At 37.4% G+C, this 22,214-nt stretch overlaps 1 protein-coding gene across 7 annotated transcripts in view; it reads left to right on the forward strand.

Moving 5' to 3' along the window:
* Positions 1 to 13,755, forward strand: part of PWWP3B (PWWP domain containing 3B) — a 28,517-nt gene extending 14,762 nt beyond the window's left edge. For 4 of the 7 annotated variants that reach the window (XM_050775927.1, XM_050775930.1, XM_050775929.1 and 1 more), the window contains 2 exons: positions 9,017 to 9,202; positions 10,254 to 13,755. In XM_050775927.1, the coding sequence (XP_050631884.1) occupies positions 10,467 to 12,548 (2,082 nt within the window). In that variant the 5' untranslated portion in view covers positions 9,017 to 9,202; positions 10,254 to 10,466 and the 3' untranslated portion in view covers positions 12,549 to 13,755. Of the gene's footprint in view, positions 1 to 4,811; positions 6,846 to 9,016; positions 9,203 to 10,253 lie in introns of those variants that run through there. The other 3 variants (XM_050775928.1, XM_050775931.1, XM_050775932.1) reach the window with 3 other exon arrangements.
* Positions 13,756 to 22,214: the final 8,459 nt, after the last annotated feature.

Consider the following 22,214-nt stretch of genomic DNA (forward strand, 5'->3'; position numbering starts at 1 on the left):
CATACAAACGGAACCATAAAGTATATAGCCTTTTACATCTGGCTTCTTTGACTTAGCATATTTTTAAAATATTCACCAATGTTGTTGCATATATCAGTAGTTTATTTCTTAATGTAGCCGAGAGGTATTCTATCATATGGATGTTCTGCAATTTGAGTATCCACTCACCAGTAGATTTGTAGTTTTTGGCAATTATGATTAAAGTTGTTAAACATTCTACAATAGGTCTTTGTGTACACAAGTTTTCATGTCTCTTGAGTAAATACTTAGGAGTGGGATTTCTTGTTTTTATTATAGGTGTGTGCTTAACTACATTAGAAATTGTCAAATTGTTTTCTAAAGTAACTGTGACATTTTACATTTCCACCAGCAGTGTATGAGAGTTCCAGTTGCTACACATCATTGCTAGAAGTCCATACTGTCAGGATTTTATTTTATTTTTAATATTAGCTATTCTTATAAAGGTGTTAGTGGTGTCTCATTGTGGTTTTACTTGCATATCCTCAATTACTAATGGTGTTGAGCATATATTCATGTGTTCACTTGCCATTCATGTGTCTTTTCTGATGACGTGTCTATTTAAATTGTCTATTTTTATTTGGTTATTCAATAATAATCTTATTTTTGAATTTTCAGAGTTCTTTATATATTCTGGATAAAAGTCTTTCATTACATAGGTGTTTTGCAAGTATTGCCTCCCATTCTGCGTTTCCTTTTCATTTTATTTTTTGAAAAGAAGTTGTTTTCAAGTTCAATTTATTAATTTTTTATGGTCCATGCTTTTTAAATCCTGATAAATCTTTGCCTAGACCAAAATGTCAAAGATTTTCTACTTTTTTTACAAGTTATAATTTTTGATTTTATATTCAGGTCACTAACCCATTTTGAGTAATTTTGTATATCTTCTTAGCTGAAGGGAAAAGAAGAATATTTTGGCATATGATGTCCAGTTGTTCCAGTACCATTTGTTGAAAAGTCTACCATTTCTTCATTTAATTACCTTTGTCCAAAATCTGTTGGTCATATTTGATGGCCTGTTTGGATTCTATTGATCTATAGGTCAGTCCTATGTCAATAACAAACTCTCTTAATTACCATAGTCTTGAAATCAGGTAGTATGAATCTTCTAACTTTTGTATTTTTTTCTCAAAATTTGTCTGGCTGTTGTGGTTCCTTTGCTTTTTCCACATACATTTTGGAGTTCACTTCTCAATTTCTATGAAAAACCTACTGGGATTTTTATTGAGATTGCAATAATTCTACAGGAATGTTGGGGAGATACAACATCCTAAAAATCAGTATTTCAATTATTCTGTCAAAGAACGTGGTATATTTTTCTATTTATTTAGCTCTTATTTATGTCATCAGTGTGTTGAAGTCTTCAGCATACAAATCTTGTACATAGTTATCCTCCCTTAGTATTTCCCAGTGTTTGATGATATTACAAATGGTACTTTTTAAAACTTGAAATTCCAAATTGTATTGTATAGAAATAAAATAAATTATTTTATATTGACTTTATGTCTGGCATTATTGCTAAACTTATTTATTAGGTTTCATAGTTTCGTAGCTTTTTTTTTGGTATATCTATTGGGATTTTCTACATAGATCATCTTGTCTGTAAATGCAATTTTACTTCTTCCCTTCCAATCCATATGCAATTTATTTATTTTTCAGGCCTTATTGTATTGGCTAGGATCACCAATGTAATGCTGAATAAAAGCAGTGGAAGCAAACATCCTTGCTTTGTTTCTGATTTTAGGGAAAAAGCATTCTGTGTTTCACTATATGTTAATCATAGGTTTTTTATTTTATTTATTTATTTTTTTGTAGATGCCTTTAATCAGGTTGAGGAAGATCCATTAAACTCTTACTATGCTAAATGTCTTTTATCATTATTTGTAGAATGTTGTTCATGCTTTTTCTGTAAAAATTGAGATTTTTTTTCTCCATTTGAATCTGTTGATATGGTGAATAATATTGATTGATTGATTTGCAAATGTTGAACCATCCATACGTTCCCAGGATAAACTCCATTTGGTCATAATGTATTATTCTTTTTCTTTATCATCAGCTTTGATTAATAGAATTTCGTTAAGGACTTCTGTGTCTATGTTTATGAGAGATATTGATCTGAAGTTTTCTTTATTTGTTATTTTCTAGTTTGGGTATCAGGTTAATGCTGGTATTGTAAAATATGTTGGAGAGTTTTTCCTCCTTTCCTCACTCAATTGTCATCTGGCTTGCATAACTTATATTATTTGTGCTTCAGTTGGAGCCTGGAGTGCTACAGGATTTTTTTCAATGATTCTCCACTCTAAATTTTCAGTAGTCTCTTCATACTTGTGCCACCAGCGGAGGGTCTCTCTTCTTACTCTTATTCACATGACAGCAGCTCACTGCCGTTATTATCAGGTGCTAGGCTCATGGTAAGGTAGAACTACTGTCTGTTGTCCTGTCTAGCTACAGTCTTAGCGGGGCTCTATGAACATGGACCTTTAGGGTAAGCCTTTCTCAGCATTCTTTCCTCTCCCCATGGCAGCTAACCTCTGATTTGTATATGTGGTTGGTCTTTGGTCAGATATATCTTCTTGCCTCTTTCTCAGCAATAGGTGAACACTGCTTTTCATTCATGTAAGAACTGGGTTACAGAGGGTTTCCTCCAGGGCAGGGGTTTTTCCCTTCTACTTCTCCCGGAGCAGCAATGGATCTCTGCCTTTGTCCTGGAAATTAGGGGGTTTCCTATCTCTCCCTCCCAGGCAAGTAAGTTTTGCTTCTACCCCTCCACCAGAAGCAAGAGATTTTTGCCTGGGTTCAGGAGAGGGTTTGCTGCTTCTCCTCTAGTGTCTTTGCTTCTCATGACAGAAGGGTTTTGTGGGGTTGTATGTCTGTCCCCCAGCAACAGCTGATTACCTTCTGCATACCAGAACCAGTGACGTGGACTCTTTTAGGTCTCCTCCTTTGTCCCGAGTAATTTTTCTGAGCTTCTGGTTAAAGACTGTGAAAAAGAACTTGGTAGTAAGTGTGTAAGTGTCTGGGGTTCCAGATATTCCAAACTGACAAAGCTAACCATTGCTTTACTTTTAAAAGTTCATTAAAATTTCAGCTTGTATGACAGTCACTTCTGTCTCCATGCTTGGACAAAGGTTCATATGTTTTGTCTTTCTTTAAAGGGGCTGGTCACCCTTTGGAATTCACTTTAACTCAGTTCCCTGATAGGCTCAAGGAAAGTTATGATTTTGTAGGTTGTCTAGACATTTATCATTATTAAGTTATGAATGACTTTCTCTTACATCTTTTTATATCCTAAGTGGAAGTGCAATTGGTGCTTTTGAAAAAAATATGTGTATGGGTGTTATTTGGGGATTTTTTGTTATTAAGTATGCTTTAGGAAGAAGCAGATGCTTTCTAAGGCATACTTGCAAAGACTTGCTTTTTATATAATGGTTATTACTACAGTTTTTCATTTAAATTTTTATTATTTGAATTGCTATACATTAAAATTATACTTTAAAGTATGATACACTATACTTGACCATTTTTTGTATACAGTTCTCTGGATTTTAACATTTATAAAGATTCATATAACCACCACCACAGTCAAAAAAGTTTCATCACCCTCACAACTTCCTTGGCCTGTCCTTTTATAGCCACACCCTTCCCCACCTGTAACACCTGGCAACACCGATCTTTTCACCACAGCTATACTTTTGTCTTTTTGAAAATGTCATATAAATGAAATCATAAGGTATTATAAACACACCCTAGGTGACCCACCCCTTATATATTCCCCACGGTAAGAAAACACTTTTGGCTTTTATCATTGTTGTCATTATTAATAATAATACTAATGTTGTTATACAGAGTGAGTTCGTTATGGCCCTCTCTTCAAGGAAATAACCATCTAATTATTAAATAAGATCATATATCGAGTGCTTGAGAACATTGCCTGGCATATAGAAAACTTGTATAGGTATTAGATATCATTATATCTGTAATGATATCTATCTTTATCATAAAAATATTAATAGTACAATATTAGCATTTGCTATTATTGGTTATCATTTTTCTCCACCTCCTTCTACAAATTGGTGAAATAGAAAATATTATTCATGGAATTAATCTTTTCCTTTGCATTTCATTTTGAAAATGGTGCCATAGTATAGCATTTCCTGAATTATGTGCAATCTAGAAAATATACAAAATAAAGCAAAAAAAATTTTTAACATAATTATCATACTCTGTATGCAGTTGTTTTTTTCCAAACATGTGAAATGAAGACAGAATGAAAAATATTACATTATAAAATATATAGTAAAATAAATTTCATCATTTAAATAAAGCCATATATATATTGACCTGATAATCCTCTTTAGATTATATATTAATACCTCAAAAGCATTGAAAGAATTAATTGTATAATAAGAATTATATTATTTTCATTGTATTTTTTTTTTTTTTTGAGACAGAGTCTCGCTCTGTCGCCCATGCTGGAGTGCAGTGGCCTGATCTCGGCTCACTGCAAGCTCCACCTCCCAGGTTCACGCCATTCTCCTGCCTCAGCCTCCCGAGTAGCTGGGACTACAGGCGCCCGCCACCACGCTCGACTAATTTTTTTTTTTTTTTTTTTTTTTGTATTTTTAGTAGAGATGGAGTTTCACCGTCTTAGCCAGAATGGTCTCCATCTCCTGACCTCGTGATCCGCCCGTCTCAGCCTCCCAGAGTGCTGGGATTACAGGCATGAGCCACCGTGCCCAGCCTTTTCATTGTAATTTTTGTAAGATCAACTATTTTGTTCTCGTACTAGAAAAAAAGACTGGAAAACAGAGAGACTTTGGTAAGATAGAAGTTTAATGTTCCACTAACTTAAAGAGATTGGAATGAGGTGATCCCATTATTGAGTGGTTTAGGGTCACACGTCCCTAGTGAGTTGCATCCTTTTCTGAAGTCACTTTGTGGTCTAGAAAGGCTGCCTGAACTCTCTCTATCATGATCAAATTCTGGGAAGCAAGAGAAAGGGGGGAAGTGGAAAAAAAAATGCCCAAGCTGGCTATTTATCCCCCTTTAGAGATGCCGTCTCTAGAATCTTCACAGCAAATTTCTGCTTGCGTTCTTTGGCAAGAAATTCCATCACATGACCATGGCTTGCAGTGAGGGAGTCTGGAAAAGACAATATTTTAGGAGATTAAACTGCCACCTTCAATACAACTAGTGTTCTGCTAATGAGGAAGAATGCAAAGAGTGGATCCTGGGTGAGCAACTAGAAGCTTCTGTCTCATTCATTACAAATATGATATACAATTGAAAAAAAAAAAAAAAGCATTAAACCAGTAACAGAAGTCTATAAAAGATTGGAAGGGAAAATTTCCTATGGCAGAGAGAACACTACATGTTTGTCAACCTCTGTCTCATTTTTCTCCTGGAGTCACCGGGAGATTACATTCCCCAGCCTCTATGCCTGTTAGGGCTCCATGCGTAAATTCTGGTTAGTGGACTGTTAACTAGCAGTGATGTTTGCCAGACCTGACCACTAAAACCTTCCATATGGCTCTCCATCTTCCCTCTTGTTTAGGCTGTTAGCTAGATGTAAAGAATGCAATGAAGGTCTTTAGGACCCAAGTAGATGGTAGAGCCACAGGATGGAAGAAGACTGGATCTCTTAATGACTGCTTAGAACAGAGAAACTTGCCCCTATTTGGCCCCGTGATGCCTTGAACCTTGACATCAGCAAAATAAACTTTTGGGGGATTGAACCTCTGAGATTTAAGGGTTGTTTATAGCACAAAGCATTGTATACTCTTAATTATTAGAGTCCCCAGTAATACACCAGCCTAGAGATAGCTTTCATTGATTTATTGATATTTTTATTTTAATATTAATGCTTATATAAAGGTAAATGTTAAAATTGTAATTATATATATATGAGTAATACTACATATTATATGATACAGAGGCCAAATAAAATGCTTTATTCCCCAAATTATCACTAGTGATAATTAAAATTGACTTTCTGAGTTAAATCAGAAATCTATACTTAAATTTAACATAGAATTTTGATGAACAGAATGTGCAAAATATATTTCAGACCTGTAAATAAAAACGTAAATCTAAAAAAATTAATTCCCCTCACATTGAATCACCCAAGTAAAAACAACAAAACTTAAGAAACAGAATTGTCGATTATTGATGAGGACATATGAAATGAGTGCTTTCCTGGTAAGCCAATGATTTTAACATCTAGCAAGAAATAATCACATATGTGAAGAGATCTCTGAAACTTTCCTGAAGAGTTTAAGAGAAGAACTGAATAGAAGTAGAGACATACCATGTCCTGGAAACAGAAAGATAAAAAAAAGAATTATAAAGAGATAAAGTCTCCCTCAAATAATGTACAGTTTTTGTGTAATCCAAATCAATATCCTTAGCGGTCCATTTTAATGGAGCTTGACCGGCTGGATTTAAAATTCACCTATGAGGTTAAGATGCCAGAGATGGCAAGAAAAAAATATGTAAGGAATATTAGTACCTGGGTTTTGATTATATGATAAAGTGATTTGCTGCCTCTTTTCTTCAAGAAATCACACACCCTAAGGGTTTGAATAGAAATTAAGCAAACTTGTTGACATTTCACTCAAAAGTTTTTTAAAAAGGAACATTCCTGCAGTTCAACACTTCAGCGGTTTCTCTTGGCAATTCCCCCTCCCCTGATTCAGGGAGGGGCTTTCTGTTCTTCATAGAGCCAGGGGGCGGACCCTTCTCTGAGCCTCTAGGAAAGGAGCTGTGCCTGGACAGTCTTGGGGGAGGAGCTGCATTTCACCAGGCTGCAGCTGACAAGAAGCTTCAAGGTAATGGCTGTCTTAAAGCTATTTATTTTCTAGTGACTTCTCAGGATCTTAGAGTAAAGATGAGAAAAATAGGAGTGGCAGTCTTGCAGTGGTGGGAAAGGTGTGTGGTTTTGAGAAGTGCTGGCATTTTCAAGGAGTTAATCCTCTGGAATTTTTGTATCTTCCAATGCTTTACAAGTCCACAGTGGGAGAAGGGGTGATCAGATTACAGCCTCTAAATTAAGGCTTCAGTGCAGCATGACTTTTCCTGCTAATTTATTGAGTTGGCATTCCCTGTTTATATTGTTAGACACTCCGTTATTGTTTGAATGTTTAGGCATTTATTAATTTGCACAGAAAAATAACTTAGAAGTATTTGACAACATGGGGGGAAATACACCTATAAGTTGATTGATACATAAAAAGACTGTATGTGTCACATGTTCATGAGCATGGAAAAGGGATCAAATATGTAGTTGAGTGAAGATACTTTCACATAATATATGCATGTATATATGTGATTTTTAAAATCTGGAAGAAAATAATCTCTCATGTTAACAGCATTTCTGTGTGACCAGGTCACCATTGCAATATTATTTTTTAACCTATTTCAGCATCTTTAGAGTAGATTACTCAGTGATTATTTTTATAATCATGAAAGAAAAATGAAGCTGAAGCAGCATACCCATTTTGTTTCAAGTACATAAACACACATAGACACACAAAGACATGCTCCCATATCCCCCCATCTTCTGCCAATAGTGGAAATTTTCCAGGACCTGATCAAGTGGGTAGTGTAGTTGCCGTGTCAACTACAGTCCTGCATGTGTCCTCCCTGCAGTTTATTCTTTCAGATCACAGATACCAGCGTGGTCAGGAAGAGCCATTTTTCTGTATCATCTAAGTTTAAGAGTGAGAAACAGAGGATTTGGTTTATTTCTATACACAGTTTTCAAAATATGTGGCATGGTACATCTATACAATGAAATACTATGCATTTGGCAAATGTCTGAGAAACAGTATAAGGTGAAAAAAATTATATAATAGCACATACTATATGTTCTCACTTAAGAAAAAATATGTATGTTAGTATACCTATGTATGTTACTACAACCAAATCAGGAAAAACATATCTATGAAAGTTTTAACAGGATTACTTGTATAGTTGTAGAGACAGGGATGGCTTTACCATTTTCTACTCTTTAAAATTATTTATATATATTTATTTGGGGTTTGTTAAATCTTCAGGGAAATATTGAGATAAAATGCTACAGGCTTGGGGGAAAACCTCATTTAAAGTAATTTATATCAAAATATGTGGAAAATCTTGAGGTGAAAGATGTTCAAGCTATGCTCTTGAGTGGGATCTGAGGCTGGTTTCAAATTTTCAAATGAGATACATTTATCTTTATATGTAAAAATGTTCTAGAAATACATATAGAAAATATTCCTAGCAGTTATTTGTCTAGGGTTGTACTTTATTTTGCATATATCTTTCTGCATCTTCTCAATTTTTAATAAGCTTCTGGATGTTTTCATAATCAGAAACACTGTAGTTGAAGACATTATGATCTGGTTAGAATCCCACACAACAAAACCTTAAATTTAACATAGAAAATTCTAGAAGCCTGAGAAGACTCCTGGCTAACTGGATGTAGTCCTTATGGAATAAGGATGGAAACTACATCTGATAGTGAGTGAAGTTCCCTTCAACTCATGAGTAATTCTGGTTGTCATCATAAGAGGGCACTTGACAGATTTTCTAAATTTTCTCCAGCCAACCATTGTTATGAAGTAGACAAACAAAGCAATGAATCTATTTTGTATTAGTAAACTATGAGACAGCATGTAATTGCAATTCCACTGAAAAAAAACTGTATGTGTAAAGAAGAAAACTTCCACATGATAACTGATGTGAGTATTCAAACAAAATCTACATGCTGACTCATACCACTCCACCATACTTTTCTTCAGAGATGATTTCAACATAAACTAAATAGCATAAATTTATCCCAGAGAGCATTTCAAATTATAAAAATCAGAAGGAAAATAAACATGGCATCTACATCACAGATGAAATTTTGCCTCATTCCTATGTTTTAGAATTACATACCTGTTAGAGTTTAGGTAGGGAAAATTCTTGACACCTTTCCCATTTCGTTGGTTTTATTCCCTGCCTTCCTTTTGAACAGCATAGGTTAATATCAGAGATGCACATGACCTGGGCAATCTGCATGTGATACCAGCCAAGCCCCAGGAAGACAGTACAGCCACAGAAGTGCTGAGTCTGGTGAAGGCCCTTCTGGACAAGCAGTTGGAGTGAGAATCAAGACAACTGGACCACAGGACCAGACCCACCAGGATCCACGTGACAGTGGGTAAGACTCTTCCAATGTCACAAAACATTTCACGGTAGAAACATGTTGAGAACTTGGAGAATAATGTATTTTGCCTCCTGCTCTACAGCCATCCTAGCATTTTAAATTAAAAGTCATATTTCCTGTTAGAATCATGTTAGGTTGATAATTTGGGGTACAATTCATTTTGCTCCCTGTTCTGCATCCATGACACTTTATAATTAAAAGTCGTAACTTCTAGTTTGGAGAAGAATCTCACTTTTTAAACCTTTATGAAGAAATCACCCAAGAGGCTATTCAGGTGTCTTCCTGAGGTTCAGGCCAATGGCCTGACTCTCCAATCCTTTGTAATGATCCTATCCAACAAGTTGTCATAGCAGTAATTCTGACTCTCTGCCTTCTAAAATTATGCTTTTAGAAGAGTCATTGTATTTTTGTCTGGGTCCAGGAGATACAGACCCTGTTGTCTTTGTCTGCCTGCTCTGGGTGAACAGTGGAGCACTTGCAGCTTAAAAAACATAAAGCTGTGTTTTCAACTAGAACACTGCTCCTCAAAGAGTTATTTTTAAACATGTAGCATTAGAAGCACTTAAGAACTTTTTAGAAATACAAACTTTTGAGCACAAGCCAAACCTTCTGAATAAAACTCTCACGATGGGGCCTAGAAATATAAGTCCTCCAGATGATTCTGACACATGTTAAGTTTGGAGACCCACTGCTATAGGTATGACATTAGGGACACAAAAGTACCAAAGTATGTACTTACATAAATAGAGTTCCTGACATCCCATCACAAGCTCTCCCACCTCTCCTTCCATGTACATGCATTCCCTTCTTAGTAAGCATGTTCAATAATGAGGGCAAATTCTTGAATTTGAGGTATTATAAAACAACTTTTCTGGTTTTTGCCCACCCCCGCCCCTGCAATCTTATATTATGCTGCCTCCTCTGTCTCATGCCCCACTGAGCATTGTTTTTTTATCTACTCTCCACTTGTAATTACTCACCTCCTGTTTTGGCAAAATAATTGTATTTGCTGATACTTTTCTTCTTTTCCTTTTCCCTATTTCAGTATCTTCCGGTATTGTCCCATTCAAACAACGTTTTCAAGCTTCCTTGGAAAATTGAGGTGGAGAACAGGCCACACAAACTGTAAACCCTTTGTAGTCATAAGACGAAAGAGGCTTTGTTAAGAGTATTGTTTTGGGTAGAACTTGCATTAGCAGTTACAAAGACAGCCACCTCAACTTTGGTAATAACCCTTGGCACACAAATATAAAACATAATGGAGTCTGAGTATGTCCTATGCCACTGGAAAGACCAGTTATGGCCAGCAAAAGTTTTGTCCAGATCTGAAACTTCATCAAACAGTAAGAGGAAAATGGGATTTTCTCTAGAAGTTCAAATACTCTCACTAGATGAAAAAATTAAAATGGACAGCACAGAAACAGAAATCCTAAATAAATCTCAAATTGAAGCCATTGCTGCCTCATTAGGACTACAGTCAGAGGACAGTGCTCTGCCTAAAGAGGAAACTGCCTATGGAAGATCACTAAAAGTGGCACTGGATATTCTGAATGAGAGAACAAATTTGAGTCAAGCAAGCACTTCAGATGAAGAGGAGATCACTATGCTGTCTCAAAATGTACCACAAAAACAGTCTGATTCGCCCCCTCATAAAAAATACCGGAAGGATGAAGCCGACTTACCAGAGTGTCTTCAGGAAAGTGAAAACTCAGCATGCTTATTAGCATCTTCAGAGAGTGATGATTCCCTGTATGATGATAAATCACAAGTGCACACAATGGCCAATACTATTCCAAGTGAAGTGGAAACAAAGTCATTACAAAATTCTAGCTGGTGCGAGACTTTCCATTCACTTTCAGAAGATAATGATGAAAAAGAGAACAAGAATAAGATTGATATCTCAGCAGTTATGTCTGTGCATTCTGCAGTAAAAGAGGAAAGTGCATATGTTAAAGATGAAAAGTTTGCTCCACCCTTGTCATCAGATATCCTCACTATGCCCAAAACTTTGAAAGAAGAGAGCCAGGATACATGCCCAGAGACCCTGGCTGTTCCTTCTGAATGCTCTGCTTTCTCAGAGAATATTGAAGATCCTGGAGAGGGTCCCTCAAATCCATGCTTAGATACCAGTCAGAATCAACCTTCTGTGGAATCAGAGATGGGGGCTGCAGCATGCCCTGGGAGTTGTTCAAGGGAATGCCAGGTTTCATTTAGTGCCTCTAACCCTGTCTGGGATTATTCACGTCTTATGAATAGTGAAAGAAATTTTCAGAGAGTGGATTTTGAAGAACTTGAGGAAGACGGTCAAGCCTCTGACAAGTCATTGCTTCCAAGTCGCATTAATCTTTCTCTATTAGATGATGATGAGGAAGACGAAGAACTTCCACGCTTCATTTTACATTATGAGACACGTCCATTTGAAGCAGGAATGATAGTCTGGTTTAAATATCAGAAATACCCATTTTGGCCAGCAGTGATTAAAAGTATCAGACGAAAAGAGAGGAAAGCAAGTGTGCTTTTTATTGAGGCAAACATGAATTCTGAAAAGAAGGGCATTAGAGTAAATTTTAGAAGATTAAAGAAATTTGATTGTAAAGAGAAACAAATGCTAGTGGACAAAGCCAGGGAGGATTATAGTGAGAGTATTGACTGGTGCATCTCACTAATTTGTGACTACAGAGTTAGAATAGGCTGTGGTTCTTTCACAGGCTCTTTGCTTGAATATTATGCTGCTGATATTAGTTACCCAGTTAGGAAAGAAATAAAACAGGATACTTTCAGGAACAAATTTCCAAAGCTGCATAATGAAGATGCCAGGGAACCGATGGCTGTGACTTCCCAGACCAAGAAAATGTCCTTCCAAAAAATTCTCCCTGACCGGATGAAGGCTGCTCGGGACCGAGCCAACAAGAACCTGGTGGACTTCATTGTGAATGCGAAGGGAGCAGAGAACCATCTTCTGGCCATTGTAAATGGCACTAAAGGATCCAGATGGCTGAAATCATTTTTGAATGCAAATAGGTTCACACCCTGTATTGAAACATACTTTGAGGATGAAGATCAGTTGGATGAAGTGGTGAAATATTTACAAGAAGTCTACAATCAAATAGATAAAATAATGCCAACTTGGATAAAAGATGACAAAATTAAATTTATCCTAGAAGTTCTTCTGCCAGAAGCAATTATTTGTTCAATTTCTGCTGTTGATGGGTTAGATTATGAGGCAGCTGAAGCAAAGTATCTAAAAGGACCATGTCTAGGCTACAGGGAAAGAGAATTATTTGATGCAAAAATAATATATGAAAAGAGACGAAAACCACCAACAAATGAAGCTCACTAAATGTGCTGAAAGTTGAAACCATGACAGGGAGCTCTCATAGATACTAGTTGAAAAAAATCTCTGAACAATTCTCTCTTAATACATATTTTCTGCAAATGGGAGAATGGATAATGTGTTCACTTCTTTTTTGAGATATCTAGGATCTGTGGTTATAATTACATCTTTATTTCCTTTTCTTGCGCTTCTTCAAAGTTAATTTTGTCAACATATTTCAGCAGTTCTACTTTCCCATACATTTTTAGAAAGCATAATTCCTAAATGATTTAGAAGGGAAAGTACCATTTTGTTTTATGACACTTTAGAATCTATGCTGTATTGTTAAATATATTGTGCACAATTATTTTAATGTTAAAATTGCACTGGTGTTAGATATTAACCAAGATGATTGGAAAAAAGTCTAAAAGATACATCATTTCTATATTCCTCGCTTAATTTTTATAAAATATTGGGTTTTCCCTCACATAGTTGAATTATTTTTCTTGCCATGCCTATTTATTTTTGCAAAAAAATTATCTGATATATAGAACCAAAGATAGATTTGCTTTGCTATATATTATAACTACACTTGCTTTTGCAATAAAACAACTTGTAATTCAAAAATGAAGATTATCTGCATGTAGTATTTATGTGTGTGAATAACATCTTGGCATGCAGAAAATAATTTTGGCTGCTTTTAACAGAATTGTTCATTCTACACTTCCCTGAAATTCCATTTTTGGGAGTGTCTGTCCTTCAATGGCTGAATAGTTCCTTAAATCAGTCAAGCTCCTGGCTATCTTCATAACTAACAGTGAGTGGGTCTTCTTAATATAGGTGTCTGACCACATGTGGAAGGCAGCTAGACTTATTGTATTTACAGCCTGGCCACTCTAGACATATGAATCCAGGCTGACTGCTTAAGTGCCCATCTCGTTTGATATAAACTGTAGAAAAGGCAAGCACTTTGTTCTGAGTCTTTTATCTCCAAATACATAGTTGTCTCAAACCAAGCAAGCTTTATCAAAATGGCTTATTTGTAGAATAGTTTCAATGATACAAATGCCAACTGGCAAGTCATTCCAAACTGCTTGAAGGAGTAGATGGACCAGAATCTGAGAATTTGGAAATAGGTCACAGAAAAAGCCTCCATTTGGCTCCCCCCCCCCCCCCCCCCCCCCCCCCCCCCCCCCCCCCCCCCCCCCCCCCCCCCCCCCCCCCCCCCCCCCCCCCCCCCCCCCCCCCCCCCCCCCCCCCAAATATGACAATGTCTGAGTATGGTTAAACATACACAATTAAAAGTCTGAAGCCAACGAGTTGTTTATTCTAACTTGAAATATATTTTTGTGAGAAAAAATGTTAGAAAAGTTAGTTTATTTAAAAAACTTGCTGTGAAAGGAAATTCTAAGGGCTTAACATGAAGCTGTCTGCATTTTTACCTGTTAGACAATGGTCGCCCTTGGGGTCTTGTTATACATTCACATGGCTACGCGTTTATGTAAAGTTTGCAAAAATTTGGTGTTTTGATTTACAATAAAACTATTATATTATTCACCTTGGATTTTTACATCATCCTACTTGAAACTGTGCAGCTACATAAGTGGTGTTTCTCCAAATTTAACACACACACACACACACAAAATGTATATATATGATTTGTTTGGAATTTTTGGTTCTTGTAGTTGCCATCATCTTAACACTTGCTATAAGTTGTCATTCTAAATAAGTATTCCCTTTCATGTTGATTTTGTATTACTTTAATAGAAAGCCTACTGAATTTTATAAGCCGCATGTCCCACAAAACCTCTCTGGACCCTGACTAAAAAAGACCAAGACTTCTTAGACATACAGCCTCTATCAATCCACATACCTTCCTCATTGCCCTAAGAAGTGATTTACAACAAACCATCATCACACTGTATGTGGATTTTATACCCTGGAAAAAACACACTTATTTGCTCTATAATTGTATTAGTCCATTTTCACACTGCTGATAAAGATACACCAGAGACTGGGCATTTTACAAAAGAAAGAGGTTTAATGGACTTATAGTTGCACATGGCTGGGTGGGGGCCTCACAATCATGGCAGAAAGCAAGGAGGAGTAAATCACATCTTACATGGATGGCAGCAGGCAAAGAGAGAGAGAATTCATGCAGGGGAGTTCCTCTTTATAAAACAATCAGAATTCATGAGACTTATTCACTATCATAAGAACAGCATGGGAAAGACATCCCCCCATGATTGAATTATTTACCATTGGGTCCCTCCCATAAAACATGGGAATTCAAGATGAGATTTGTGTTGGGACAAAGCCAATCCATATCATTCCACCCCTGGCCCATCCCAAATCTCATGTCCTCACATTGCAAAACCAGTCATGCCTTCCCAACAGTCCCCCAAAGTCTTAACTCATTTCAGCATTAACTCAGAAGTCCACAGTCCAATGTCTCATCTGAGACAAAGCAAGTTCCTTCTGTGTACGAGCCTGTAAAATCAAAAGCAAGTTAGTTACTTCCTAGATACAATATGGGTATAGGCATTGAGTAAATACAGCCATCCCAAATGGGAGAATTTGGCCAAAACAAAGGGGCTATGAGCCCCATGCAAGTCTGAAATCCAGCAGGGCAGTCAAATCCTAAGTCTCCAAAATGATCTCCTCTGACTCCATGCCTCATACCCAGGTCATGCTGATGCAAGAGGTTTGTTCCCATGGTCTTGGGCAGCTTCACTCTTGCAGCTTTGCAGGGTATAACCTCCCTCCTGGCTGTTTTTATGGGCTGGCATTGAGTGTCTGCGGCTTTTCGAGGTGCACGGTGCAAGCTGTTGGTGGATCTACCATTCTGGGGTCTGGAGTATGGTGGCCCTCTTCTCACAGCTCTATTAGTTGGTGCCCCAGTAGGGACTCTGTGTTGGGGCTTCAACCCCACATTTCCCTTCTGCACTGTCATTGCAGAAGTTCTCCATGAGAGCCCCACACCTGCAGCAAACTTCTGCCTGGGCATCCAGGCATTTCCATACATCCTCTGAAACCTAGGCAATGGGTCCCAAACCCCAATTCTTGACTTCTGTGCACTGGCAGGCCCAACACCACATGGAAGCTGCCAAGGCTTGAGGTTTGCACCCTCTGAAGCCATGGCCCGAGTGCTACATTGACCCCTTTCAGCAATAGCTGGAGTGGCTGGCACACAGGGCACCAGCACTGCACACTGCACAGGGATCCTGGGCTGCACACAGCATGGAGATCCTGAGCCTGGCCCCTGAAACCACTTTTTTCTCCTAAGCCTTTGAGCCTGTGATGGGAAGGGCTGCTGTGAAGACCTCTGACATGTCCTGGAGACATTGTCCCCATTGTCTTGGGGATTAACATTCTGCTCCTCATTACTTATGCAAATTTCTGCAGCTGGCTTGGATTTCTCCTCAGAAAATGGAGGGGTTTTTTTCTATCACATTGTCTGGCTGCAAATTTTATGAACTTTTATGCTCTGCTTCCCTTATAAAACTGAATGCCTTCAATAGCACCCAAGTCACCTCTTGAATGCTTTGCTGGTTAGAAATTTCTTCCACCAGATACCCTAAATCATCCCTCTTAAGTTCAAGGTTCCACAAATCTCTGGGCCTGGAGCAAATTGCCACCAGTCTCTTTGCTAAAACATAACAAGAGTCACCTTTGCTCCATTTCCAAACAAGTTTCTTATCTCCATCTGAGACCACAGCCTGAATTTCATTGTTCATATCATTATCATCATTTTGGTCAAAACCACTCAACAAGTCTAGGGAGTTTCAAATTTTTCCACATTTTCCTGTCTTCTTATGAGCCCTCCAAACTGTTCCAACATCTGCGTGTTACCCAGTTCCAAAGTTGCTTCCACATTTTCAGGTATCTACAGCACACCCCACTCTACTGGTGCCAATTTACTGTATTAGTCTGTTTTCACAATGCTGATAAAGACATCCCAGAGACTGGGCAATTTACAAAAGAAAGAGATTTAATGGACTTCCCATTCCACATGGCTGTGGGGGACCTCACAATCATGGCAGAAGGCAAAGAGGAGCAAGTCACATCTTACATGGATGGCATCAGGCAAAGAGAGAACTCGTGTGGGGGAGTTCCTCTTTATAAAATGAGCAGATCTCATGAGACTTCACTATCACAAGAACAACATGGAAAAGACTTCCCCCCATGATTCAGTTATCTCCCACTGGGTCCCTCCCACAACACATGGGAATTAAAAATGAGATTTGGGTGGGGACACAGCCAAACCATATCAATAATGTTGTGTCCCTCTGATTTCAATATAATACCCACCTTTAGTTCTCTCAGTGGAGCTATCTCTGTCTCCTGGTTCTAATATTTGTGTTATTACCTCATTCATTCATTCATAGCATTGTGAGTCAAGAGAGCAAGTGATATGTGACTAAAGCTCCACTTCAAGGGTAGATTTCAGGTGCCATAGAAAGGAAATATTACTTCTGTGACCCAGATGAAAATCTAATTTCTAAGATGAGTAGGATGCACTACATCATCATAGTGAGAAATTTTGATTAACTTTGTGCACAGACTGCCTGTACTTGAAAACCAGAGCCCAAGTTTCCTCATATCTGTGAGTTCCCAAGTGTCTGTTTTGTTTGTGGTAAAGATTGGACACCTGATCCCTCTTAAGATGTCATTTATTTTGGGGCATATTGAAGTTAAGGGAGGAATGCCTCAAACATGCATCCATTCTCCTCTTTGAATGAATCACTGAATGGCATTTGAGATGTGAAAATGGATGAATTTGGCTTCCAACACACTGTGGACTCAGATCCCTTCCAGCCTGAGTAGCTGTTAAGGCAACTCTAAGATTGCCCTAAGCTGGATCTCTAATGTAGGTTTGTGTGTCTGATTGGAGAGCCTGACTTCTTATCCACCCTAACCCACTGGGTTAAGGAAACCCTCATCTTTTCTAGTCATAAGGCAGACTGCTGAATATCAGGCCCAGCTTCTAATCTGGCCCAGGTCTACAGAGCTGCAAGAACACCACATACATAATGCTTACAGATTTAGATAGATCGATCGATATATAGATGATAGATAGATAGATAGATAGATAGATAGATACATAGATTGATAGATAGATACATAGATACATAGATACATAGAAATAGAGATATCCTGATAAGGAAAGAATAAAACCATGAATCTGGTAATAGCCGAGTGTAAGAATCAATCCCCTCAACCCACAGCCTAGCAGAAGCAGCCCCCTTAAACCCATGCTATTGGAGAGCAGCCTCCCTGTTCCTGGACACAAGCCAATAACTTCATCTAAGACACCTACCTCAAAAGAAATAGCTTGTGTTAATATCCAGCACTGATATTTTTAATTGCTTCCAACCCATGACAAAAGTAACATGTTACACAGCACAAGGAGCAAAATATAATCTCTAAACAGGTGGAAAACACCTTATATTTAGAAGGAAATACAGGAACTGGCTAATATGCATTAGCATCAACTAGGATAATATATGTTAGAACGGATTTTGAGATTGTAAAACTAGCAAGGAAAGGGAGCAGAATATGCAATCATAGGGGAGAACTTATTGGCATGGGATCACACACCTGTGATTCAGAGTTCACTGACTTGGAGCTGGCCTAATACACTGCTAGGGTGTCATCTTTAAGCCTTAACCATGACAGCCCACCCAAACTTTCTTGCCAGAGTACTGAGGAATTGGTGAGAAGGTGAAATGAAGTGGCAGTATTAGAAGTGACTTATTTAGTGAGACAAGAGGACCTATCTCTGAACTACTTTCCCTAAGAGGGCAGAGAAGATATTCCGATAAGGAATGTGTTGATGAGGAGGAATACTGACATTTTTTAGAAGCTTGATGTTGGCTCTCCTCTGCAAACCATGGTTGGAAGTAAACTATGCTGCAATGGAGATTATAAGATTCTAAAATGGATGGTAGGGCTCAGGTGACAGCATAAAACCTCAGGGGCATGGTAGGTATCATTACCATAATGGAAAGCAAGGTCAGAGTGGAGTCTGGCTAACTTGACTGACAGAAATGTCAGAAGCTGTGACAATGCCTTATAGATAGTAGTATTCCAGGGCTAGATGTACAGACAGCTGGCTGTACAACTTCTTTCATACAAAAATAAAAGATGTGACTTTAGGAGGCTGAGGCGGGCGATCATAAGGTCAGGAGATCGAGACCATCTCAATTGTCCTGCTACTTAAGCCATATGACTCAGCACAACTGATAATGCTTAAGGTATCTATGGTGGTTAAGGATGAAGTATCTAGCCATTATACAGGTGCTATAACACAGAATTCTGAGGTTCTGAAGAAAACCCATATCTCCTGTAACGACTTGCCATTTAAAAACATACCCTCATATGCTATTAAGGCATAATAGAAATAGAGTGCCTAATCAAGAGATAGCAAGTGACATGAGCGGCCCATCATAAGTTGTACATTTAGATTCACCAAGTGATAAGGTCTGACAGGGTAAACAGCAATCCACCCCATGATGGAAATGCCATATATGAGATCCAGCATGAGAAGGTATCAATAAATCAGCAGATTACACAAAACCGCCATGACATTGACCATTGTTGCAACAATGCCCCCCTCAAAACACTTCTATGATCATGGGTTAGGAGGTTATCTATGACCAACTGACGGAAGAGGAAAATGTCAAGCTGAATGCACAGATGTCAGCACTACAGATAGCTGTAAATGTACTACTCCTACACTTTAGCCTCAGTTGGAGTAGCCCTAAAGATTAGTGTCGAAGGAGAAACTCTTAGTTGGCAAAGCTGTGAACAGTACACCTGCTACTTCACTTTACAAAGGGACTAGTGGCTTGAAGTTGTTTCCTGGACTGTGGAGAACAACGTGGCTGCTGTGTCTGAGTCTTGGAATGAGAAGGGCTGGAAACTGAAAAAAAAAAAAAAAAGAAAATCTGGATTAAAGGCACATAGATGGAATTACGGGAATGAAAACAAATCATATGTATCTCTGTGACTCAATATTAATGGCCATGCAAGAGAACTGACTGTAGAGAAGGCACTCAACAACCAAGTGGATCTAATGACTCATGCCATGAATGTCAAACAACTTCTTTCCTCAGTTATCTTATTTCTGGCACATAAATCCATGAATTGTCTTGGTGGCAGGGATTAAGCCTAAGCATGAGCTCAACAGCATTGGTTCGCTCTTGTCAAAGGTGATCAAGCTACTGCCACTGCTCAATGTATATCTTTGCAAGAGCAACATCTGACGCTGTGCCCTCAATTCTATACCTTCCTTCAAAGACACCATCCAGCTATTTGGATCCATGTTGAATGCACTGCACCCATAGTAGTTATTCATCCTAATAAAAGTGGATACCAACTTCTATCCCATAAGATCGAGCATGACCGGCCTGTAGTGATGTCTAAATTAATAGCACATCCTTGTTTGAATTTTCTTCTTTCCTTATTTCGCCACTAATTTTTCTCACTCTGACTTACTAAAACCACTTGCCAAATAAACTATTTGCATGCAAACTCTTGTATCAGGCTCTGTTTTATGGACACTTAGGCAATGATGAAAAACAATAATGATGTGTATATTTTAGAAAATATAAATAGGTACCACTGTATAGTAACATAATAAACATTTTAAACATTCAAAATGAAAGCTATTAAAAGTTAATAAGTTTTCCACTTCTGGATAAGACGAAGTATACACATTTCCACCCCATTCCTGCTACTAAAATCAATAACCTAACTTTTCACCTTAGGAATCTAGAGAAAGTAGAGTAGATTAAATCTAAAATAAGCAGAAGAAGGAAAATAATTATTAGAGCAGAAATCCACAAAACTAAAAACAGGAAAAAATAGAATATATTAGTAAAACCTAACGGTGTTTCTTTGAAAAGATTAATATATTTGATAAGACATTAGCCAGTGTAACCAAAAAAAGGGGAAGAGAAAGAAAAGTCACAAATTATCAATAACAGAAATAAAACAGGAGACATCACTACTAACCCTATGGTTGTTAAGAATAATAAAATATTATCAACACCATTATCCACACAAATTTAATAATTTAAATGAAATGGACCAAGTCCTCAAATATTTTTAAAGAAAATATCATTTTATTTTATAATATTTCATTGAAATACACTTGATATTTTAATATGGAATTCACGTTTTTTACATGAAAAGCACTGATGTCAGATATTAAGCAACAATAATTAAAAATTTCAATGCATTTTTTCAGAAATATTAATTGAATTTTTTACCTCATTGATATAAACTGTTAGATTTTATTTTTAAGAAAATTTCTGAAAATTTAAAACAATGGCAGAGAAACTTTCTCATATATTATCCCTAATTTCAACAGTTTTTGCAAGAAAACAACCTGCAATTAAAAGATATAGTTGATGCATTATCTGTATGCAGTCTATATGTGTGTGAATAAAATCTCAGCATGCAATAAATCATTTGGGCAGCCGTCAGCAAGATCGTTCATCCACATTTTCCTGAAATTCCATTTTTGGGAGTATCCATTATTCAACAATTGAATTGTTTCTTAAAACAGACAGCCTTTTTTGGCTGTCTTCCTCACTGACACTGAGGGAGATTCTCTTAATACAGCCATCTACTCCTATGTGGAAGGCAGCTAGCATCATTGTATTCATGAACTGGCTGCTCTTGACCTATGACTCCATGCTGACTTAAGAGTTCCTGTATTCTAATATAAACTGTAGAAAAAGCAAGCACTTTATTTTGAGTCTTTTAGCTCCAAATAGTCATTTGTCTCAAACCAAGCAAGGTTTATCATCTTGCTTAATTGTAGAATAGTTTGAATTGGTTCCAATAATACAAATGTTGACTAGTAAGTCATTCCAAACTGCTAGAAGGAGTATATGGACCAGAATCTAGAATTTTGAAAATAGCTCACAGAAAAAGCCTTCATTTGGGGAAATATGACAATTAATATAGTTAAATACACACAATTAAAAAGTTAAAATCTGAAATGAATTGTTTTTCCTAACTTGAAATAAGATTTTTGTGAGAATAAATGTTAGAAAGTCCAATTTATTTAAAAAGCTGAATGTGAAAACAAATGCTAAGGTCTTAACCCAGACCTACCTGCATTTTTACTTCGTAGAGTAAGTCAACTGCACCTTATTTGTGATGACATTGACACATATTCTTTTTTTCACAGTAATGACTATTATAGTTGAAGTCTATCCTCCTGGATTTATGGGGGAAATGAGACCTCTTTCATAATTTCCCTTTCACTTTGCAGAAACTCCCTTAATAAAAATTATATTGCATTTCCTGTTTGATGGGACATTACCCACTTACCTGTCACTTAGTAAGTTAATGTTTTAATAGAGAGACAGACATTCATTCAAGATAATTACAAATAAAAATTGTAATACATTATAAACATTTACAATGTTGATTTCAATATGTGATGTAGAAGTTTAAAAATTATTTAATGGAGGCTGGGCACAGTGGGTTACGCCTGTAATCCCAGCACTTTGGGAGGCCGAGGGAGGCAGATCATGAGGTCAGGAGTTCAAGACCAACCTGACCAATACAGTGAAACCTCGTCTCTACTAAAAATACAAAAATTAGTCAGGCGTAGTGGTGCACACTTGTAGTCCCAGCTACTCGGGAGGCAGGAGAATCGCTTGAACCCGGGAG

The sequence above is a fragment of the Macaca thibetana genome, chromosome X (assembly GCF_024542745.1).
Source record: "Macaca thibetana thibetana isolate TM-01 chromosome X, ASM2454274v1, whole genome shotgun sequence".
Taxonomy (NCBI): Eukaryota; Metazoa; Chordata; class Mammalia; order Primates; family Cercopithecidae; genus Macaca; species Macaca thibetana.